Source organism: Schistocerca americana, chromosome 2 (assembly GCF_021461395.2).
Source record: "Schistocerca americana isolate TAMUIC-IGC-003095 chromosome 2, iqSchAmer2.1, whole genome shotgun sequence".
Lineage (NCBI taxonomy): Eukaryota > Metazoa > Arthropoda > Insecta > Orthoptera > Acrididae > Schistocerca > Schistocerca americana.
This window is the reverse complement of record NC_060120.1, coordinates 376,532,139-376,557,947: the sequence shown is the minus strand read 5'-3', so window position 1 is coordinate 376,557,947 and position 25,809 is coordinate 376,532,139. Positions and strand designations below refer to the sequence as shown.

General features: G+C 39.3%; 1 protein-coding gene across 1 annotated transcript in view; it reads left to right on the top strand.

The window, feature by feature from the left end:
* Positions 1-25,809, top strand: part of LOC124595919 (threonine aspartase 1) — a 47,366-nt gene that overhangs the window by 20,367 nt on the left and 1,190 nt on the right. The window contains exons 4-8 of the mRNA XM_047134830.1: positions 3,772-3,851; positions 4,063-4,130; positions 4,247-4,378; positions 9,869-10,058; positions 12,424-12,575. Of these exons, the coding sequence (XP_046990786.1) occupies positions 3,772-3,851; positions 4,063-4,130; positions 4,247-4,378; positions 9,869-10,058; positions 12,424-12,575 (622 nt within the window). The remainder of the gene's footprint in view (positions 1-3,771; positions 3,852-4,062; positions 4,131-4,246; positions 4,379-9,868; positions 10,059-12,423; positions 12,576-25,809) is intronic.

The window sequence follows — 25,809 nt, the reverse complement described above, 5'->3', positions numbered from 1 at the left end:
TGGTAAACTCCTTATGGATGACAATGAACTTGTTTCTTATAAACGATGGACACACATGGGTTGCACAAGTCTTGAAACAAAGAAAAGTACAGTGGAAGATTTTGTTGAAATGTGTTGTCAAAAAACGGACAAACTGACCACACACAGCTTCACAGCAGCAGCACAATTGGCTTATCTCCAGTTTTGTAAGGATAATTTGGCTTATCTCCAGTTTTGTAAGGATAATTTGAAACAAGATGAAATTATAGTAATACTAGATTTTTCTGAAAATTATGCATTTATAGTTCAAGATGCCATCCAAGGATATCATTGGGACAACAGTCAAGCAACTCTCCAGCCATTTGCGATTTACTATAGAGGTGAATCAGGTGATGTGTCTGTCATGAACCTGGGCATATTTAGTGACTGTTTAATTCATGATACCATTGCAGTTCATGCCCACATTCGCACTGTCTTGGCATATGTGAAAAACAAGCTGCCTCACATACATTTTGCAAATTACTTCAGTGATGGGGCAGCTAGTCAGTACAAAAACTGTAAAAATCTCAAAAATTTATGCAAGCATTACCATGATTTTCAGATTCACACAGAATGGAATTTTTTCGCAACAAGTCATGGTAAAAATGTATGTGTTGGTATTGGTGCTACCATTAAGTGCATGACATCACGAGCTAGTCTGCAGCACCCTACAGAAGGTCACATTCTAACACCTCTTCAATTATTTACCTGGGTACAGGAAAATATCTCTGGCATACAATCATTCTGTGTTTCGAAAGATGAGGTGAAATCAGCCGAAGAGTTGCTAAAAAGCAGACAAGAACATGTTGCAGGCACAAGGAGCCATCATCACTTCTCTCCAGCAGACTCTGACAATGTGCAGATGGGCAGACTGTCCGGTTATAACTATAGGTTCATGCACAACATGTGTCTTCACAGTGTGTCTGACTCAGGATTCAGAAGCAAAAGTAGCAACATACAACCAGGTTGCTATGTTATTGCTGTTTATGATGAGAAATGGTACTTAGGATATGTTGCAGAGTGCTGTGAAGCAGAAGGTGATGTATTTGTGAACTTCATGGCACCAGCAGGACCAGCAAGATCATTTCATTGGCCACATTTGGCAGACAGGTGTTGGATTCATTTTGACCGTATTCTTATGACAGTTCCAGTTCCTACCACAATGTCAGGAAGACAGTACAATTTGCCACTCAATGTACAGAGTACAGTAGCTAAAGTGTGGGATAGCTTCTGTTCGAAGCACAATTGACTGGTTTTTAGCAGTTAAGGTGCAGTAAACATTAATGATAGGTTGTGTTAATATGTCTATATGTTGTTGCTTAGTGATTAAACAGTTGTGGGAGAGGATAAGAAGAGGCAGAACAGTTTACAATACGTTTTTACAAAATTATGTTGTGGAACAATGGCCACATCACCAAATACATCTGTCAACTTACATTGTACACAGATGTCTTGCAATAACATGCTGAAATTTTGAGATATCTATCACTATGGTCTACTTATGCAGTGTGTGAAATTTGGCTTGGATACCACTTGTCCCTTTTTTGCTACCACACTTCGAAAATCCATGTTTTTCAGGTAATTTTTCAAATTTTTGTATTTTCGTGTGCATGTAACGCAGTTTTTGTGACTGATATGGGCATGATGAGTTCTGTGTGTTTAGGCCACATTAAGCTTACCACAAAAAAAAAAATTACCCTTTTTGAGTGAATTATATTTGGCATAGAGGGCACCTACAGTATGTGCCTTTTAACGTATTACATTTTTTAATCACATTTTGGAATTTTTTATTTTCCCTCAGAAATATGTTTTTGGTGTTTTGATTCATGGAGTGTGTTCTCGAAATGGATGTTACTGGGTTGTAAAAATTTCACTGGACTGTGTGGAATAGTTCCAAAGTTATTAAGACCTGAAGTTGGGTCTGAAGATAGATTGCCAGATGCTGATCACGCCACCTTCTTTCACAAGTCATAATTCTGGAACTAATTGGCAGGGGAAACTAATACTTTGTACACGAGTGTTCCACACATGGTAGAATTAGAGTACTGAATTTCAGTCAAATCTGAGACTGTGAGCTGGAGCTCCTGGTTGAACTGAGATGGAATGACCCTAAGACATTCTATATGAATATCCTCAAGTGACAATGTGGCAGAAGTGTGATGATGTCATAATCTGAAATGCTTGATTGCCCAATAATGTAAGAAAAAGATAGATTGCTACATGCAGTAAAGATGACATTAAGTTGCAGACAGGCACAATTGAAAGACACTTACACCTTCGCTTTTGATCCCATCCTTCAAGTGAAACACACACACATTCATTTAAACAAGCAAGTACACCTCATGCACACATGACCACCATCTCTGGCAGCTTGGACTAGAAGGCATTCTGGTCCAAGCGTCTGGAAATGGCTGTCATGTTTGCATGAGGTGTGCTTTGTGTGTGTGTGTGTGTGTGTGTGTGTGTGTGTGTGTGTGTGTGTGTGTGTGCGTGTGTGTGTGTGTGTGTGTGTGTGTGTGCGCGCGCCTTTTTGTGATAAAGGCTGTGACTGAAAGCTAAAGTGTTAGTCTCTCTTAATTGTGCCTTTTTGCAACTTAATATGTCATTCTTACGGTAAGTAGCACTCTTACCTTTTCCATACATTTCTGATATTTCAGCCTGAACTTCCCACTGGTTAATCATTCAGTAAAACATTATATGACAAGCACAGTGACAGTGCTTGGTATGTGTCATATTCCAACATGTCCCTCTCAGTGTTTCATTGTATGATTGAGCTTTTTAATCATGACACCATTGCTTTTCTTCCACCACGTCACCACCTTGTGCTTAATGAGTTGTACGTGTGTGCAGTAACCTGCTCCCCTTTCCCACTACAGTGCTCTGCTAATTTTATCTCAACAATTCATCTCTTCTTCACCAATAGATATGAATGTTTTTGTTGAATCATATACTGATAATATATATTTTCCATTGTTCTATAAACATTAACTCCTATATAAATGAAAAAAGATATAAGATCCTTTACATTATTTATGTCAAATTGTTATTTGGCATGGTTTACTACATTTTTAATATGATAAACCAAAGTGTGTGTAATTAGTAAGTAATAATTACATTTTAACTTTAGTTTTATGAATTGGCCTGCAAACTTTGTGCAGTTGTGACACAGCTGACAATGAAAATTGCGGTCAAATAAAATTTATTTCATTGTGAAATTAGGCACACACATTAACAAATAAAGCATGACTGATGTGCAATTTTTTAGCATTAAAATGTTTCCAATTTTAAAATTTCATCAGTTTAAAGCAAGCTTGATTTGAGAAAATGTATAATTCTTGTGAGGATGCTGAAGTAGCAAATGTAAAGCTTACGAGAAATTGTGGAGAAAACATAAATTTCTGGTCAGTAGATCCAATAGTTATAGAGATATGACCATTTTACGGATTCAAAACATTACAAAAATCACACAAGTTTGGAAAAGGAAATCAATACTTCAAGAAATGAAATTTGAAAAAAAAAAAAAAAATCTCTAATTTTGGATTTTACCTTACTGTAATGTATAGAATAAAAAGACAAGCTGCAAAATTCTATAGCATGTTGGTTCAAATGTATTTTTTTATTTGTTGGTTTTACAAATAAAGACCCAATAATGCTTTGCTGCTTTGTAATTGCTTGATAGCCACAGATTCATTTTCATCACGTAAAACATAAAATGCTTATCTGTGCTGAAGTTACGGCTTCAATCCTTTCCAGTATGCTCGTTGGAGATAGTGCCCGTGCCCATGCTGCAAAAGTGGGTGTTGAGCTTGTGCCTCCAGAAGCTCTTGTCACAGGTATTGTATAAGTTATTTATGGCCAAGAATAATGTATGTGTGATAAATATTGACTTGTAGGGGATTATATGTGTGAGAGTAACTTTAAAAAGCCTTGCTTACTTTACATGGTTATGGAGTTTGCAGTACTATGATTGGCTTATTGACTATATTGTAATATACTTTGAGCGCTGAGAACATCTAGAGAAGTTAATATTGCCTTTTGTTACAGCGGAACAACAGAGAAGGTATAATAAATACAAGAGAAGAGTAACAATTGCTCCAGAAGATCAGATGGAGGTAAACAACATTAAAGTTGCTTTTTCATTGGAGTCAGGTCTTCAGAAAAATACCTATCAGATTTTAATATGTAATGTGTCACGTAGGTACCAAAGACTAGATTTTTTTTTTTGCAGGATACTGGAGCTGAATGGGAACCTGCACGTTTAGATACTGTTGGAGCAGTGTGTGTAGATTTTCAAGGGCATGTTGCTGCAGCGTGTTCAAGTGGAGGTATCATGCTCAAAAGCAAGGGTCGGGTTGGACAGGTCTGTAAGCACTCTTAATTGGAAAATATAACAATGAAAACAATTTTTGACAAAATAATCTAATTGGATAGGTAAAAAAATCTTTTCACCATTTGGCAGCAGAACACAAACATAAAAGAAGACTGTAATTAGACAAATTTTCGAAGCCAATGGCTCCTTGTTCAGGCAGAAAGCTTGAAGGGTTAGGGAGAGGGGTTAAAGAAAAAGACTGGAGAGTTCTAGGAAAAGGAGATTTCAGAAAAGTCACCCAGAACCGCAAGTCAGGGGAGACTTACCGCACAGGTTCCCATGCAATAACTCTCCCATGACCAGTGGTTCTGGGTGACTTTCTCGAAATCTACCCCTTTTCCTAGACCTCTCCAGCCCTTTTCCTTCACTCCTCTTCCCTACCTTTCAACCCTTGTGCCTGAAGGAGGAGCCACTGGCTCTGAAAGCTTGCCTAATTACAACCTTCTTTAATGTGCGTGTTTTGCTGCTGCTTGGCTATTAATTGGAATGTTAGATCACCCACTTTACTATACAGGGGTAATATTCATGTGGATATAAGTTTTGGTTTTAAGCTAACCCATTGTCTTGAATTTCAGGACCCCACATAGCAGCAGCTATTTTTCTGAAAGTAAGATTGTGATTGAAAATCACAGTTGTACTCCTCAAAACAAGAGGCTTGAAGTGTTAACAATGTTTCAGGATGTTATGGTAACTAAAAAGGCAAACATCTTTTCTCACTAATATAGCCCTGTCAACAAAGATAAAAAAATGTGTCCTGGGGGAAACAGTCAAGTGTTTGCAAATTTTTGTACTGTTGTATTGAGTGTCATGAACAGTATACTAAAAATCCTAAGTGACTTATGTGAGTGTGGTAACGGGGAGGGGCACACGTAAAAAAAAGACTTTCATAGGTTTTTCTTGAATATTCTGTAAACTGCTACATCTAGCAAAAACATTTCCCAGTACAGAATTAAATTACATTAAATTTCATACAAGAAAAGGCCGTATTCATTTTTTTCTGTACAGTTAATAGTTCTGTGATGCAAGGGATGGGAAAATCTCAGTTATTAAAAACAGTTAAATGAAGTGAGTTAAGAACAAATATTAAATGTGTGTACAATATCTAAGTGCAGCAGAGCTGGCTTAAGGGATGAATTGTGTTCTGGAAGTGTTACAGGCTGGAAAGGCAGGGGTGGAGATCAGAAGTTTGAGGGAAGGTAAGTCAACAGATTGTGGTCATGCACTTCTCTCCTTGATAGGTCTGCAAAATGAAGAGTGCGCAGTCAGTTTACCATTCTCTCCACCACACTAGATCACAAAATGCTCCAGGGCATTTCACAAAGTTATACCAACATCTCTGCAGCCCAGCTCCCATGATGAGGGTGTTTACTTTCCACTTAGTGTTTTATTACTTCAGTGAATATAGATATGAGTTGCTATTAATACAAATGCAAGAAAAGCATATGTACAGATTCTATGTAAATCTCTGCACACTGGTGTAAGGGAAATTGATTGTTAGTCATACTTTACGACAGTCGTAGCATTCTTCAAGGAAAGGCAACTTCACCACAATGAGCACTGTTCCCTTTTCAGTGTATCGACAGTTTGTTTCTCACCACCATGTCCTCTGCAGTTCTCTTGTGTAAGTAGATGAAATAACTTCACTGAGATTGAGTTAATATAGTGGAGTTAGTTACATGTTCCATAAATCATTTGAATGATTTTTTATCGAAATGATGCGGAATGAGTCAATGTACAGGATATGTATATGTGATTAGTGTCAACATTATGAACACATTATTGTTTTAGTCCTACTCATGCAACTGTGCTTAAAACAAGTTGTTGTTGTTGTTGTTGTTGTTGTTGGCTACCAGTTTTTAAGAAGAAATGGATGGAATAGAAAGAAAATTGTCCAGGAGAAATGATTTTGAATTAGATTTAAAACATGCTGTGCTACCTGTCAGACACTTTATATTATTGGGCAAATGATCAAAAATTTTTGTTGATACATATTGAACTCCTTTCTGAGCCACTGGCAACATTAATACTGAGTAATAAGTCATTTTTGCCTCTGGTGTTGTAGGTATGGACATCACTGTTCTCCTCAAATTGTGATGGATTATTAATGAAGAATTTCATTAGCAAATATATGTATTGTGGCATAGTTAAAATGCTTAGCTCCTTAAAGAGGTGCCTACATTACATCTGTGGGTGAACACCACATATTATTCTTACTGATCACTTTTGTGCAATCAATTCTTGCTTTCTAAGTGGTGTGTTACCCCAGAAAAATATTCTGTAAGACATTATTGAGTGGAAATATGCAAAATATGTCAAAAATTTTACTTCTGTTTCCGAGATTAGCAATTATACGAAGAACAAAAGTAGCTGAAAGTAATTATTTGAGAAGCTCAGTAATATTTTTATTCCAGTTCAAGTTTCCATTAATATGTACACCCAAACATTTATAGCATTCTACCCTGTTTACTGACTCTTGCTTTTGTGCTACATCAGTTGTTGATATGACTCTATTTGTTGTACAGAACTGAATATAGTGTGTTTTTTCAAATTTAGGGAGAGTTCATTTTCTGAGAATCACTTTATAATTCTTTGGAAAATATCATTTACCATCTCTTCCATTACTTTTCCTCTTATGGGATTTATTATAGTACTGGCATCCCCTGCAAAAGCACCAATTCTGCATGTTGATTGTTAAGTGGAAAGTCATTCACATGCATAAGCAATAGGAGTGGGCCCAAAATTGAACAGGATTTCCTTTGTGGTTTCTCCCCAGTGATTAAAATTTTCTATCCTTCCAACATTGTTTGAATTATTCAGCACAACATTTTGCATTTCCCACAAAACTTGAGTTTTTTTAGGAAAGTAACATGAGCTAATCAAACACCTTCAAAAGATCACAGGAAATTCCAGCTGGCAATATTTTATAATTTAAGGTTTGTAATAACTAGCATTATCAGTCCAGCAATCTTTTGGAATCAAAACGGTGATGTACTTAGTAAATTGTTGACTCTTTAAGTGTGAGACTGCTCTTGACTATATTACATTTTTGGATATTTTGCAAAAGGATGTCAGTAAGCAAATTAGGTGATAATTGTTTAAGTCTCTCTTCTCACCTTTCTTATGATGAGGTTTAACAATTGCATATTTTAACTTGTCCGGAAAAATTCCTTGTGCTAGTGATGCACTGCAGATATAATTAAGGACACTACTTATTAAGTTGGAACAACTCAGAATTCTGTTCAGCACCATATGAGCTCTTGCTTTTTAGAGTTCTATTTATTTCATTGAAGGATGTATGTCCTACTTCTAGTTGCTTCAGGTTTTTCCAAATGACATATTTTTGCTGCCACATTTAGCAAGTAACTGTTAAAAGTATCTGCAACTTTTGAACTTCAGTCACATAATTATCATTTAATTTAATTGTTATGGTATCCTGTACATTAACTAGCTGTCCTTTCTCCCATTTGACAGTATCACGTATAGTTTTAATCTTATTATCTGTATTATTTATTTCAATTAGGACGTGCATGCTTCTGGACGTTTTAATGACTTACATTGAAATACTGCAGTATTTTTTGTGGCATGCAGATAATGTCAGATCTTGCCTTATTCTGGCCTTTATATAAATTTCCCTTTTGCTCTTACCTGAGATTTTAATTTCCTTCATTATCCATGGCTTACCTGTTTTCTAATTGAACTTCTGGATAATTTTTGTAAAGCAGCTTTCAGATATTAACTCAAGTTTACTATGGAATACATAGAACTTGACATTAGCATCTTGTTCTATCCCTTATGTATTTTTAGTCGTTTAGTACTTATTTTCAGTTGCCCATTGACCTTTTATGTAAAATACATTTCTATAAACAGTGGCTGAGAAGTGCTTAATTTGTGAGTATGATGTTGTCAGTGACCTGCATAGTGTTGGTGTAGAGGGCATTGGATGGGTACATGTGGCATCTTGTTGCTGTCTGTTGTTGGCAGTGAATTTTAAATCCATGTAACTGTGTTGTAGTCAATTTGTGATGCGTTATGAATGACCAGAGACTTACTGCATTTTGTCATCATTAATTGTGTACTGGTAGGCTGCACAAATTTTGCCCATTTAGGAATTACCGGAAATTGTAGAGTGAGCTGCACTTACTGGAGCCACTTACCATGCATTCACAGTATATCCTGTAAGGTGGGTGTCAGTGTGTCTGATGGAATAGGATTGATTACGTTTAAGCATACAACAATAATCTGCTGTAACGCATTGCTTGACTTGTGTTGAAATATCTGAAGTCCCATAACATCTCGATGACCTATTCCGTTACAGAGGAAGCCAATTTAAGCCTCTGTACCTCTTCAGATGGTGGAGATCTGAGGCTGGGGTGATGCATGTGATACCCTGCAGCTGCATAAAATATTCCAGCTATTGATAGTGGAGACAATGAAATCGATATTGTCGAATACATGTTGACAGCATGTTACACTTGGGGCAAGCTCCTCAGTGTGGTAAACAGTTGACAGCTCCAGCCATTCACTTTTTTTTTACATAATAGCTCAGTTAACAGCTGCAAATAAATACCTAACCCTTAACTGGTATCATACAATTTTGTAACGTACCGGTATATATTGGGCATATTATTGCAGTATTCCACTCCTCTGGCATGCTTTAGTTTACCCATCTGTTCTTTAGTAGTTTCAATATTTCAAGTCATAGAGATTTCCTCCCTGATTTTATTAGTTCTGACATGATCCTGTCTTCACTGGGTGCATGGTTATTTTTTAGTTTATTTATCACTGTTTCCACTTCAGCATTGTTGGGTTTTGTACCTCATCCCTTTAAGTTTCTCTTGCCTCTTTGTTCTCTTCCTGTAATTCAGGAAGCTGGCATTAAATTCTCTGAACTGTAGAAGCCCAATTTGCTTTTTCCGTGTTTGTATGTTAGCATTTACATTCAAACACATAAATTTGGACAGCTGTACAGAGAAGACCATGTGTTAATCAAGCTTTCTGTTCACAGCAGCTTGTATTATCAGTCCCAGAATAGCATACATCCAACCTGGTAATCCTGCACAGCATTACTTGGATTACAAATGATTATTGTTTTAAGTTCACTTTCTTTCAAATTATCTGAATTGTTGTAGGTGAAACTTTTTCACCTGACAATTTAACATGTAAACAGTTTCATATCTTTCATACCATTGCAACTGCATGTGATTTGATTAGTACAACTTTCAATAGTAGTATGAACTATTCAGCCTTTACTATTACACTATTTTCTTGCTATATATGCATCATTTTCCTTTCTCTGTTTCGGAACTGTAGATTTCAGCAAGAAATATGATCCAGTCACATCTTTTTCATAGATTGTTGACAATAGATGGATTATTGTTTTTATTTCTGCTTTGAGTTAAACAGGTTTTGAGGAAATAATGAACAATAATTAGTGATGATGATTGAGATCTTGATTGCATGCTTTTCAATGGCTATTTTTAGGCAGGTATCCCTGGATTTGGTTGTTGGGCACAGGATGCAAGAGGTGATATTGATGCTGTAGCAGTGTCATCATCTGGTTGCGGAGAACAGTTAATACGTACTTTCCTTGTTAAAGAGACAGCTACAATGTTGGAGGAAAGCATTTGTGCAGTTAGAGGCCTAAAGGATGCACTAAAACTGAAATATTTAGGTAAGTCTTTGATTGTGTTAAACATAAGGTATTATTAGGCACATCTGACATTAAATGAATTTCTAATGATAACAACCAATAGGATTAACATGGATTCAAAAAGAGGGATAATAATATAATGAAGTATGGAAACTTACATTGAATTCCTCAGTGAAAAATGTTGGGTGAGTGCAGAATGACAGAAAAAGATTGCAATTGTTTTGTAAACCACATGTAACATTATACTGATGTTCAGTATTAAGAAATAAATATTGAAATCTAGACAATATGTAATAATTGCATATTTGACATTCCAATTTAACTATGAAAAATTGTGTTGTTAAGATCATTCCGTCCTAGCAGTGAATATATGCAGAACCATTTCTCATTTCTGTGTTCCACTTGCTAACTCTTAGTGTGGTCTGTGGTTCCATCTTATTTGAAGGTTTATTTAATGCATTATATGCTCCATCTTATGATAATGACTTAAAAGCCAAATGAATATCGATAAATTTTTAATTTTTACAAGAAGTTGACAGCCATGGTGGAATCACAGCCTGAAACTTGAAGAAATTCGTAGTAGCTGTGAAAGCCTACATAAAAGAAAGAGATTAAAATATTAAAACTGTCAATATCAAAATGTCAAATTAAACTGTAACATTTTTTTAAATGGGGTGACACAACGTAGGGTAAGTTGCAATTTGGAGAGCCCTATGTTGCATTTCATTAAAATGTCATTGAAGTAGGTGACTGACCATAACAACAAAATAATTACATGCATGTCTGAAGGAACAGACACTATCATTAATCCACAACAGTAGAAAACATTTTGAAATTAATTCGCTGACTGGAAATTCCATGACATCAGCTGTATTAGTTATGTAGGAATATTGACACAAGAAAATTTGTGCTTGATGAGGACTTGAACCTGGATTTCGTGCTTATTGTGGGTGGTCACCTTGACCATTTTGGCTATCCGTATACATTCCCTAGACTGACCCAAACTTGTCTTTCACACCGTCTACATCCTTATTCCGTAGTTGACTAAATTCATCACCTATTGCTCATAGCATTACTCATATTCCTGCAACATGGAGGATGAGACAACATTGAATCAAGACCAGTGTTATCATCATTGTGTGCCGACCTACGCTTGTAATACTTACACACATAATGTAGAAACGATAACATGTAGAAGTTTAGGTTGGTCCCAAGAGCATGCATGGATAGTCGTTAAGGCAACTGCTCGCAATAAGTGGGAAATTCCGGTTCAAGTACTGATCCACCACAAATTTTCATATGTCATTATTGAGTAGTAGATCTCTATCTCATACAGCTGATGTCAATGAATTAACAGTCAGAATTAATTTCAGAACCAAACAATTGTTTACAATATGATACTCCACTTTCTAATTTCAGTAAAAAAAGAAACAAAAGGTAAATTGCCAATACAAAGGCTGGTTTGAACACCATAATGCTTTATTAATCTTGGTTTGTGTCATGGCCTTCCTATGATCTGTGAACAGGCTTATCTGTCCAGCTAAAGTGAGATCTGTATTTTAACAAAGATTATGAATCATGGTGGTGCAAATTGGCATTTTTCACTTATAAAAATAATTGCCAAAGATGAAACAAGCAATATATGTGACAGAAAAATTCCAGGACTGATTAAGGCTTGAACTAGGTTTGTTGTCTGACACCTACCCACTGACCTTCTGAACTACTCATAGTTGATGCAGGAGTGTCAACTCCTACCCATGTCTAGAACATACATCTTTTACACCATTTTGTTTAAAAAAATTATGATGTAATGTTGGGCAGCATACAAACGTATAAAACTCTTGTGATGAATAATGTTATTCATGATAAAGGTTGTGTTGATTTCATTGGAGCACTTGATCACCAGTGCACATACCATCTTTCCATCTCTCTCTCTCTCTCTCTCTCTCTCTCTCTCTCTCTCTCTCTCTCTAACTCCAAAACCCCTCTTTTCCCCATGATGCAGCCTGACTGGAGCAAATAGGGTAGCAGGATGGGGAAGACAGAAGATCTAGGGAAAGACTGGAGTCAAGGTAAGGAAAGCTTCCAAGGAGATGGAAGACCGGCACCGACTAAGAAGGTAGGATCACAAGATAGAACAGACCACCAAGGAGACACAAAAGCATGAAAGGTGATCAGATGACTCTTTAATTGAGAGAAATGGTCTGATAAAAAAAATGGAGTGAGGAAATTAAGAAAGAAAGAGTAGATAACAGATGTAATAGGGTGAAGTATGAAACTAATTAATAATGCCATCTCAGATAAATTTGGTTTTGCAGGTAACATGTGGAAAAATGTTTATAGATAATTCTATATCTTTGTTGTGATGTTATTTTTTGTTATCTAGAGTCTCCTTTGAGCCTCAAAGAGGAGGAGAAACTTGCTGGCCTGATAGTACTAAAATATAATCCCTTGAAAGACATTGGAGAATTTATTTGGGGACATACAACAAAGACAATGTGTGTTGGTCTCATGAGTACGGCATACAGCCATCCCATGGTAAGTCATAGATTCACAATAAAGTAACTTCACATTTGTAGTTATATTCGTAAAATAAATCACAGAAACTTTAAAATGTGAAGATTCGCAAGTGCAGTTGCAGAGAATGACTGGTATTGTTAGACATTATGTGGAGTTTACTTACCTGGTCAACAAGTGACATGTACTCTTTTATTCCAATAAGTAACACAATTAATCTATTGTTTTAGTTTCTTCTTTTTCCCACACACAGAATTTGTAAGGTAGAATACAGGCATTTTAAAAAAAAATGCCTCTGCTGGCAATGGCATTCTAGAATTTTGCTATGATATGTTAAAGAAACAATGCCTTTCTCAGCAGTGGCACTCTATAATTTTAGTATTACTTGTTAAAGAAATGATACCTTTGTTTGAGTATGTTTTACTTTTCGTTTTACACTTTCCATGGCTTGTTATTCATCCTTATTACCAGCCATTGTCTTATAATCTGCTATGTTTCGCCTTCCACACTAATGTTTCCACGTTCAAGATAATTCTTCCACTTGTGACAGATTTAATTCTGAACCCAATATGGTGTACAGGGTTTTCATTTTCCTAAAAACCCTTCATTGCATTCACCTTTTTAAATTGCATTTGGTTGCTAGTTGAATCTACTTTCATGTGTTCACAATTTTCATGCTTTTAGGCAACAAAATGAAGTTTAGTGTTTAATGTCTCGTCCATTTAATGTGGGAGGGAAGTTGAATGCCATCTGCCCAAGTATGAGTTTTATGTCTTATCACTGCATCACATCCCTCAGTGTTTTATATAGCTTACCGTATTTACTCGAATCTAAGCCGCACTTTTTTTCCGGTTTTTGTGATCCAAAAAACCGCCTGCGGCTTAGAATCGAGTGCAAATAAGCGCAAGTTCTGAAAAATGTTGGTAGGTGCCGCCACAACTAACTTCTGCCGTCGAATATATGTAGCGCTACACAGGCACACTTTGCAGGCACCAAGATAAATACTGGCGCCAAAACCTCTGAGTCAGTAAATAAATTTAAACAAGGTGGAAGACGAGGTTTTTTCCCCCGAGTTTCGCCCACTGCATTTTTATACTTTATCCAACGAAGTAAGTACTAATTCCGTATTGTTTATCTTCGAATGTAGCAGCATTTCAATGTACTATGAAAATCCGACTGGCAAGACTGTTTGGGATGTTTGTCAATATGGCCAACTCTACGTTCTGAATTTTTTCCTACCTGTGAGAAGAGATGGTTGCTAATAGGAACTTTTATGAATTGAGAATCACGTGCAGTATTCTCTTCACCATAAGAATAATACGAATATAAACATTTTGCCATGTATTCTTTCGTGTTTGCTGCTATCTCATTTAAATCCTGTCTGCCTAATAAACTTCGAAACTAGTGTGAGACAACAGCAAACGCGGAAGAATATACATATCATGTCACGTTTATATTCGTATTATTCTTATGCCTAATAGTGATAGTCAGAAATGAAGCACGGCAATTGACTAGATTTTTAAATCTAAGATGACTCTAATTTCTGTGCAGAATGTAATGTACAAAAGAGGCGTCTGCAAAGATTTTCAAACGGCGAAAATTTTTAGCTAAACTCTCGTTCAGAACGTCTATCTTACGCAGTCTATTACTTGGTTCTTGTTGATCACTATCAAAGAAAGCAGCAGTGTAAGTAACAACAAATAGCAGTCTCTTGCCATTGTTTCGCTAATGAGACAATTCCTCTCTTTTTTTTTGTATCGTAAGCGGCGGTAGCGCGCACAAAAGCAAGCCATGCCGCGAGCGGTGACAGGTCGTAAACACACATTATCAGAATGCGACAAACAATGCATGACACAGTACAACAACGCACTTTCAGATTAGAGTGACGTAAACACCTATAACAAAGAGAACAGCACTTATCAGATCAAAGAAAAATAAGCAATCGATTCAAAACAGACGAAACACGTGAAAAAGGAAGGGTACCCGTATAAATACGGGCCTGACGTGTAGCAATGGCTACCTGGTAAAGCTTAACTGCTAAGCTTACGACTCGAACCAAACTACTGTAGCTGTATCGTCATTCATTCGACCTAAATTGTGTCTCATATTACAATGGACCAACTTTGTTTCGATTTGGAGGTGCGCCCTAAAACTTTTCTCTCCCTTGAATTTCGAGTCTCAAATTTCAGGTGCGGCTTAGATTCGGGAAAATTTTTTTCCTTGATTTTGAGTCTAATTTTTCATGTGCGGCTTAGATTCGAGTGCGGCTTAGATTCGAGTAAATACGGTACCTCAAAAATGCTTTGTTTAGGAAAAATAAACAACATGTGGATAAGATTACAATAATAATTTAAGTAATTGACGATAATTCTAGTACTAGGTCCAATAAAATAGTGTTTGTAATTGGTAGGTTCAACATAAGTGAGCACACTATGAGTTCTAGTAATTAAATAACAAGACTTCAATAACAAATATGATTTATTGCAAACAAAGATAGAATTAATAATGCCTGACAGAAAATGATCTCAGGTAATTTTTTAAAACGTAAAAAATCTTTTTTCAAAAATACTTAAATTGCCTACATTATGTACATATATGAAAATTAAAATTTGATGACTAGACTACCTTCAGTTGTCAATGCAACCATCCTCAGATCTGCAAACAAGCACAAAAACAGAAAAATCACCTTAAAAAAACCTTTTTTTATGAAGTAATCTTCAGGCTCAAAATGTTTGAGGGAAATGCAGATACTAAGATAAGGGTTCTAACTTCAAACACAACCTTTATTTGAGTCAGGCTGAAGCTGGTATAAAACAGTACAAACAGTATTTGCCCACTAGATGCTACTGGCTTTCTGCTGCAGGTGACTGAGGTGCTGTGTACAGTTGACAGTCTCAGATGGACCGTGCCTGGAATGTTGTGTGTGCCATGGCCATAATGGCGGAGTTGTAGTATTGGGTGGGTTACTACGCTCTTCCCTCCTTGGGGGGATAGAGCGAGGGGGGGGGGAGTGCATGGATGCTGGGCACTTCTGTGATGCTCTGGGGGGGGGGGGGGGGGGTTGATGTGTCTTTGGTGTCAGAATGTAATCGTCCTGGACATGAACATGTCTTGGACTGTGCAAACAAGTGCATAGTGGTGGAAGTGGCAAGAGCACAGACTCGGTCTTCCTCCCTCTCCCAGAGAGCAGGCAGAGGACCCCAGCTCCTTATAGTAAGAGGACGTGTCAACACTGGACACTCCGGTGGGGGCCACGGGCTGGGGAGCCATGGTGTTTGGAGGCAACATAGGGATGGCAGGGTAGGCTGTGCCAGCGTCAGTGGAGGAGGCACCAGTGGCAACACCTGTGGATGCACCAATAAAGCCTCGGCATCCTCAACTGCAAGATCGGGCACTGCAGGGGTAGTGAGAGATGGAGGCGCGTTGTCCATGTGTGGCCGAGGAACTGATGGGCCAGTGGCAGACCAGTTTAGGAGGGTGGGCGGGCACAACTTGGGCAGCTTGCTGCTCGCAACGGATGGTGATGCCAGTGGAAGAGGTGCTTGTGCAGAGGGCCACTGTTAGTTGTTAGTGCCTTGCTGAGAGCACAGCTGATTGAAGTGGCACACCACAAGGTGCTCATTGATGTGCACCATGAACACATGTTATTCACACTGGCTGTGGATGATACCTGCAAGCCAATGCAGGTGTCATCCAAACCCTCAGTTTCAGACTGGAGTGCTAGGTGCAAATCATGATGACGTCATGTAATGGCATGATTAATTTTGCTTCTCTTAAGAAAGTGTCCACTCACTTAATGGAAGATTTCTTCTTCTGCTGTCTGGTCTACATGCCTTCCCTGTTAAAAATGAATGATGTTCTTTTATTGGAAAAGCTGTTGTAGAACTAGTGATATTATATGAATCTAGTGGGTGCAACAATTATTTTTTAGTATCAGGTTAACTGAGCGATTAATTGAATGGTAGTTTATGAGTGAAAAGTTCAATATGTTAGCACTTATTGATACAAAAACACTGCTAAGCCTGTCCTAATGTTGAGTTCTAATTTTAACACTCACATGCAATCATAGACGTTTGTAATAGCCAGCTTATGGCATCGACCCAAATATAATACCAGAAAGGAGTACAAATGGATTTTCTGTGACAGAATGCTCGCTCAGATATTGCACAGTTTCACCACTACAAATGTTCACTTTGCGGTCACAGCTTGTATAACGTGCTGCATGGATTTTAGTTATTGAAAAGTCACATTTTACATATTAAAATTGGAATTTCGGTGTTTGTTTTTCCCACACATTCACACCCATTTTGCGGCATTCCACACTCATGTTTTAATCATTACTCTGCAAAGTTATCACACCTATTCAGAGCTGCTTGTATCTGCATCTTAACATGATGATGAATGAGCTCTAAACTGACTCGTTAGCCTTCACAAAGCAATTCTTTAGCCCACAAAATTCATGCGAACGTACTGTTGTCTGATCGACTGGTACACATCATAGCCAATCCCATATTAGTGTTAAACTGCGAAATCCTGCAACTTTTACCTTTGACCAGTCACAGCTTAATAGCTTTCTTGAATAATTTACTAAATGAACCAATTTAGAAAATCCACAGTTATAAAAATAAATCCTCCTTTAAATAATAGAATTATCATAAAATACAGGGTGTACTAATAATGCCCGGGAACACTTTCAGTTATTTATTGCACAAGAACCAAACATTGTACAGAAAACCTGAAAGTTTTTTATTTAAGTATACCGCCATAGCCTAGTTTGGTAATTTGCAGTTAGTCAGCTCTAGTCGCAAACATGACGAGTTCAGGTGCAGAGCGAGCTTTCTGTGTGTTGGAGTTCGACAAAAACAAGTGTGCTACAGTTGTTCAGCGGATGTTTAGAACCAAATACGGTAAGAAGCTACCAACAAGAAAGGCCATTTACCACTGGCACAACAAATTCATTACAACAGGTTGCTTGTGCCCGGCAAAGAGAAGCGGACATCACAGTGTGAGTGAAGTTAATGTCGAGTGCGTACGAGAGACATTCATAAGGTGTCCAAAGAAATCGGTGCATTGTATGTCCCGTGAACTTGAAATAGCTCCAATGACAGTGTGGAAAGTCCTGTGACAGAAGCTGTATATGAAACCATTCAAAATGGAGCTAGTGCAGAAGCTCAGTGACGATGACAAAGACAACCGTTTTGAGTTTTGTTCGCAGTTGCAACAATTGAATGAGGATGGGGATGGCATTGTTGATTGCTTAATTTTTAGTGTCGAAGTCACCTTTCACACTAATGGGAAAGTGAACAGGCATAATTGTCAAATCTGGGGTACAAAGCACCCACACGAATGCATTTAATTTGAGCATGATTCCCCAAAGGTAAATGTTTTTTATGCCTTATCATCTCAAAAACTGTACAGGTCATTCTTCTTCGCCAAGAACACTGTCACTGGATATTCCTACTTGGACATGTTGCAGCAATGGCTGATGCCCCAAATGCAATCGGACTCTCCGTTCATCTTTCAGCAGGATGGGTCTCCGCCCCATTTTGATCGTGAAGTTTGTGGGTACTTGAACACGGAGCTGCTGCATCGATGGATCAGCTGTGCTACAGAAGGAGAGAGCTGTTTCATGAAATGGCCTCCCCGATCACCAGATCTCACTCCATGTGACTTTTTTCTGTGGGGACACATTAAAGATCTGGTGTACGTACCGCTTCTACCATGTGATGTAGAGAGCTCTAGGAGAGAATACGGAAAGCGACCGCCACTGTCGATGATGCCATGCTGGGGCGGGTATGGTGAGATTTCGATTACCGTATTGATGTCTGCTAGGTCACTCATGGTTTGCATGTCAAATGTTTGTAAAAAAAAATCTTCAGAGTTTCTCTTCAAAATGCTATATGTATGACATCTGTAATATGTTTAGTTCTTGTTAAGTAAATAATTGAAAGTGTTTCCAGACTTTATGTACACCCTGTATTTCTTATTTCTGCAGTTCCATAAACTGGCTAGTTGGCTAGTTGAATTTCCAATTCCCCCTGAGTACAACTCATTGTTTGTACACAGTTCTCATGCTAACGCATACTCAGTTAATAGATGTAACAACATTCATTTATTATCTTATTGTACATTCACACCATCATTCACACTAATAAACAAATCAAATTAACAATAATTAATGAAAGTCATAATAGTGACAATAGATCAGTTTCATTTCCAAAATATAACTACTTGATAATTTCATAATGCATCAGGTGTTGACACTTTTTGGCCACAATCGTGACTTCTTGCAGCTAGTTATTGTATCAGAAAAAGTCTGTCATGCGATAACCATGACTCATTCTCATTATCTGCTCGCTTCCGTCTCTTACTTATGTAGACATGACGCCTCAGTGTCGCTGCAGGACGCCTGCCCAGGAATGGGAGATGGAGCTGCATCCACAGCTGCCAGCTGTTCAAGAGCTAAGCTGGGCTCTTGTCCCCAATTGGAGTCTTTCTGTAAGAACTGATAAAAACTGTAGGAGCATCTTCCACCAGCAGTTTCGTGACAAACTGAAGCATTGGCATATTCTATGAGGTTTCGGGATTGTAGCCAGATCATGTTGAGTTCTTGCTACAGTATTTCTGCTGGCAACTGTCCAGCCATTATCAAGTGAATGTCCACCACTGGAGTCTGATAGTTCATGGTATCAACTTTATAGCAAAAATTGGTGTGGAAACGCATGCGCATTGGTGGCCATGACAGGAGCGTCCTCTGTCAATATCAACGCTTTCTGCAAATACTGTTCCACCTGTGGTGCGCAGGCGCATGCATAAAGGTGAAACTACGTCTCCACTCTCTGTTGGAATGCACGCTCATGTTGCTGAAAACAAACGTCAGATGTTTCCTAGACATGTCATTATGAATAAAATGTTTTCTCCTTGAAGATATTAAAGAGATCACTGGGTCCTAAGCATTGTCCAGTTGAAAGCTGTCATCCCAATTAACAAGATTTTGTGCTAGATGAATTTCCACAGACTCTTTAATTACTGAATCCCAAAAGGTAAGCAGACTCCAGTGGCGGATGGTCACCTGAAGGTGGCTGGATGGGTGCCATCTGAAATATTGTGGCAAGAAGTCAACACGATCTGGCTGCAAACCCAAAACCTCGTAGAATATTCAGTACGCCAGGAAAACTTCAAGAATTAAAGCATTCGTGTTTTTAAGTTCTGCACAGGGTGTTCTGTCTCGCCATTGGATTGTGGACAAAAAGGTGTGCTGTGACATGGCAGATGCTATTGTGGGGGCAAAAATATTTAAAGGATTGATCCACAAATTGAGGACCATTATCTGAAACTACCATAGGAGGCACATCTTCGCTAGAAAAAATCGCTGACAGCACCTTGCTTCTGCTACAGTAGATGGACAATGAACAACAAAAGGAAACTTGAAAAAAGCATCAACAACCAACAGTCAAAAAAGTGTCTAATATAGATCTACCAAAATCGATACAGATTAGTTACCAAGGTAGTGTGGCTGCTGGCTAAGGAAAAAACACAGCATGCATTGCCAGCTGTTATTTGGAACACTGGCAGCTGGCCATGGCCAGGTGCTCCATTTTGCAATTAACGCCAGGCCAGAATATGTGCCTAATGGGAATTTTTAGTGTGGGAGGCTCCGCAGTGACCTTGATTTAGCAGAATGATAACCTCCTCTGCACAGCTGTACAGAAATCACAACACTGAGAATACCCCCTTCCGTCGACAAGAGAATGACCCCACTCATCAGAGAAATATGACAACGGGAAGCTTACAAGTTTTGCTATGGGACTGGTGCCCGGCTCAGTGCATGGTCAGGCCACATATTATGTACAAGTCTTGTTTAAGCACTGTGTCTTCTGCAGCTACCATTGATGCGGTCGTGGAGCTGGTAATGGGTAAACCATCAACAGTCTCTTTTGCTTCCTTGTCAAGGAGAAAAAACAACTGTTCTTCCTGATCAAACAACGGATCGGATTGCATGGGAAGCTAAGGCCATGCGTCCACATTTGTGTGTTGTGACATAGGGTGGAAAATGGATCACATAATTATACCTCGACAAAATAAAAGTCCCAACATTGAAGGCAATGAGCGGCTTTGTTGGGTAAGGCAGCCAAAGTGTGAAACAAGGAAACTAAATGTTTATAATCTGTGGCTAAGTGGAATTTAATACAACATAAGAATAGATTAAATTTTCTGACAGCATAAGCAATCACAAGGGATTCTTTTTCTACCTGTGAATAGTGTTGCTGAGCCATGAAGAGTGTTTTAGATGCAAATGCAGTAGGTTGCTCAGAGCCATCCTCGTGAACTGCTCCCACTCCATACTGGAACTAAAGGAGTGTAACTTGATTTTGAGGAACATTTTTATGAAGCATCTGGTGCAGAGGGTGAGCCAAAGTGGCTGCACCCAGAAGAAACCTGTGATAATATTCTGTTTTACCAAGGAATGTATGCAGTTCCTGCAAATTGGTTGGATGAGGCAAAGGCATAATAGTGGCAACATACTGTACTAGTGGTCAAACATCCTGCCTGGAAAGTTCATGTTTGAGATAAATAACAGAGCATTGAAAAAACTGGGACTTATTAAGACTATACTTAAGGCCTGCGTGGTGCATAAGAGTAAAGAAACAACAGAGGTTACGTATGTGTTCTTCTATCATAGTGCCAGTGATGACTGTATCATCAAGGTAACTGATGCATCAAGGAACATAAGCCAGAACCTGCTCCAAAAACTCTTGAAATATAGCTGGAGCATTAACCACCCCAAATATTAAATGTTGATGTTGATAAAGACCAAAAGGTGTGTTCACAACAAGCAAATGTTTCAGTGCATCATGTAATAGAACTTGCAAGTAGGCTTCGGCTAAGTCAGTTTTGGGAAAGAATTGGCCCCAGCCAATTTTGCAAGTAACTCATCAGTTTGAGGCAAAGGTTAAGTGTCAATAACATACTCTGCATTTTGGTAACTTTAAAGTAACTGCAAAGTGGAGCTAACTCGACAATTTTTTTCACAATCACTAACAGAGTAGCCCACTCACTTGTTGGAACCGGTTGAACAATGGTGAACGACATCAACTGATCTACTTCAGACTTTACATTTTTGCATAAGGACACAGGTATGGACCACACCCGAAAAAAGCATGACCGAGCTGGAGGTTGAAGCATGACTTGTGCCACGAAATTGTTCGCACACCCTAAACTCTCAGAAAACAAAACCAAAAATTCAAAGCACAATGAATCCAGGGCTTGATAAGGAACCTGGCCCAACACAGGTTGCACAGAGACTGTAATAGAAAATTGCTAATAACCGTTAACAGGGATTGCTAACAATGAAGTATGTGATAGGATGTATGCCATGGTGGCAGTAAATTGACCAAGAATAGGAATATGCTGTTTATTGTAACTTACAGACAGTGTGTGATGAGAGCCTACTTTGGGGTGCGCAGCCATACATACATTTGAGAGTTGAGGGGTGAAACAGCCACTCCAGTGTCCACTTGCAGTGACAATGGTTTGTTCATCAAAAACATTCCAATAAAGAGCTTATTGTGACTTGTAGACAGTGATGAAATAGAATTAATGTCCACGTCCATTTGTTTGGAGGAAGGCTGAGAACAACAAACTGACGTAATGCAGCCTTTCTTGCAACATTTGTGACATGATGTCCACTGCCTGGAGCATGCACCCCTTTCATTATGCACAAAACAAGAGGCACATGATGGAAGTACCAGCTATTGTCCTTGTTGTGACTACTGGTAGGGTTGTCCATTGTGGACAAGTGTCCTGGTTTGCACAGCACTGACTTCCTCTTTGCTCGGTGAGCCTGTTGCTACGCACTGTTGTGGTTCATTGTCAGTGATGGCAATTTCCCGCAATGCCCCAGTTTGGTGGCTTGTTGCGGGGGTGACCTCACTAGATTGAGCAACGTCCATAACATCTTGTATTCAATGTCTGATTTTCATATTGAAGCACACACTGATGAACTTCTTCATCCAGTGTGAGGCAGAAGATCATGTCATGAACCATGGAGTTGGAGTATGTTTCGTTAGAGCATTTAGCAATACAACAACACTTACAATTCAGAGCCTGTAGCTCCGCTGCCCAAGGCTGATAATACTGATGTGGTTTCTTGCAGCACTGGTAAAACACTATGCAAGTACTAATAACATGGGTGCACATATGATGATAAGAAGACAACAAATTCCACATTTCATCAAAGGAGAGTGAGCCCGATTTCTGCAAGGGGCCAACTGGCACAACTGATACACACGAGGAGAAATCCACTACAACACAAAGCCTTACAAATATCCTGGTTTGTCACTCTGAATGCAGCAAAGTGTTGGTAGAGCCATTTTTTGTAAGCTTCCCAATCTTTAGCAAATTTGTCACATGGCAGAAACAGCAGTAAATGCACCTTAGATGGAACAGTCAACATAGCCACGAGGTTTTCCAAAGTGGCTGTAGCAAGTTGCTGCTGGGTGGAGAAGTGATTGAAGTATCACTTCCTTGGATAAATTATATGAAAAAAACACTCACTCACCTTGGGCACACAAAAGTTCTTCTTGTCGCCACTCCAAACACAGTGAGAAATGTGTTTACAAAAAACCAACAATTTATATTTATGTCAGGGTGTGACGTGATTAATGTAATCAGAATATTACAGTTTGGTAACAAGTAAAAGAGAGACTGGTTGGAACTGGTGCAAGAAAATATTAAGGAAATTCACCTGCAAGTTGCTGAGACACCGTCCTGTGTCGGCGGCCTCAGGTGGAAGGGCCTGGAGCTGCTGAACGGCACTGTAGTTGAATGTGCCATGCACCACAGCCATACTGGTGGACATGTAGTAAAAGAGGCAGGTTAAATAGGAAATTTAGTGGTAACAGCAACATCAAAATTCTTTGCCTGTAGGAAGATGCTGCAAAAACATACAATCTCCTTGGCAAAAATTTTTGTCTTATTTTATGCCCTATGGTATGATCTTCCTTTTAATTTTGTCACAGCTTTTAACTTATGATTTAATGTTGTACTATGTACTGTATATTTGTCTGGTTTGTATATTTCTACAGGTGTAGAACCAGCCTAATTTTTATTGTGCTGTTACAACTAAAAAAATATTTTTTCCCCCTGAACTCGCCTCTTATACAAATGCAAGTTACTGCATGATACGGTTTTTACTGGTACATATAGTTTTTGTTCAACCTACGTCTCACATAAGCATAGTCTGTATAAAAATTTTCATTTGGTGTAGCACTTTGAGTTTGCATTTAGTTCAGTTCAGACATGATTTATATATAGTATTCATTCTATACTTCATATACTGACATTTTTGCTATGAGTGATATGTTTATGTATTTGTTTTTCCTTCAAACGTGAGAAGCTTGAAGACTGCTTCATAATACACTCCTGGAAATGGAAAAAAGAACACATTGACACCGGTGTGTCAGACCCACCATACTTGCTCCGGACACTGCGAGAGGGCTGTACAAGCAATGATCACACGCACGGCACAGCGGACACACCAGGAACCGCGGTGTTGGCCGTCGAATGGCGCTAGCTGCGCAGCATTTGTGCACCGCCGCCGTCAGTGTCAGCCAGTTTGCCATGGCATATGGAGCTCCATCGCAGTCTTTAACACTGGTAGCATGCCGCGACAGCGTGGACGTGAACCGTATGTGCAGTTGACGGACATTGAGCGAGGGCGTATAGTGGGCATGCGGGAGGCCGGGTGGACGTACCGCCGAATTGCTCAACACGTGGGGCGTGAGGTCTCCACAGTACATCGATGTTGTCGCCAGTGGTCGGTGGAAGGTGCACGTGCCCGTCGACCTGGGACCGGACCGCAGCGACGCACGGATGCACGCCAAGACTGTAGGATCCTACGCAGTGCCGTAGGGGACCGCACCGCCACTTCCCAGCAAATTAGGGACACTGTTGCTCCTGGGGTATCGGCGAGGACCATTCGCAACCGTCTCCATGAAGCTGGGCTACGGTCCCGCACACCGTTAGGCCGTCTTCCGCTCACGCCCCAACATCGTGCAGCCTGCCTCCAGTGGTGTCGCGACAGGCGTGAATGGAGGGACGAATGGAGACGTGTCGTCTTCAGCGATGAGAGTCGCTTCTGCCTTGGTGCCAATGATGGTCGTATGCGTGTTTGGCGCCGTGCAGGTGAGCACCACAATCAGGACTGCATACGACCGAGGCACACAGGGTCAACACCCGGCATCATGGTGTGGGGAGCGATCTCCTACACTGGCCGTACACCACTGGTGATCGTCGAGGGGACACTGAATAGTGCACGGTACATCCAAACCGTCATCGAACCCATCGTTCTACCATTCCTAGACCGGCAAGGGAACTTGCTGTTCCAACAGGACAATGCACGTCCGCATGTATCCCGTGCCACCCAACGTGCTCTAGAAGGTGTAAGTCAACTACCCTGGCCAGCAAGATCTCCGGATCTGTCCCCCATTGAGCATGTTTGGGATTGGATGAAGCGTCGTCTCACGCGGTCTGCACGTCCAGCACGAACGCTGGTCCAACTGAGGCGCCAGGTGGGAATGGCATGGCAAGCCGTTCCACAGGACTACATCCAGCATCTCTACGATCGTCTCCATGGGAGAATAGCAGCCTGCATTGCTGCGAAAGGTGGATATACACTGTACTAGTGCCGACATTGTGCATGCTCTGTTGCCTGTGTCTATGTGCCTGTGGTTCTGTCAGTGTGATCATGTGATGTATCTGACACCAGGAATGTGTCAATAAAGTTTCCCCTTCCTGGGACAATGAATTCACGGTGTTCTTATTTCAATTTCCAGGAGTGTATTTTTTTTCTATGGTGATTTTCTGTTCTTGTGCCTGTTGACTGATCTGAAGATGGTGGCACCAACATCTTAAACTAGTCTAGTCATAATATTTTAATTTTCATATATTTAAGCAATCTAGGCAGTTAAAAGATTTTTTTTGAAAAAGGATTTTTTTACATTTTAATGTTATAGCTCAGTGGTTGTCTCCCTGTTCCACATATCCATTTATTTTATTTTTTTATCCTCAGCTTGATTAGTTGTTTGTATGACTTCTGATTAATGGCTTGACTCTCAGGCTGTGATATTGAAGAAACAGAATTAGAAAAAGAGATGATCAGCCTTACCTCTGGTTCTCACTTGCTCATTTGCACTATTTTTTTTTTTTTTAATTCTTGACAGGGGGTCTTCCAGTGAATCACCAGACACTTTGC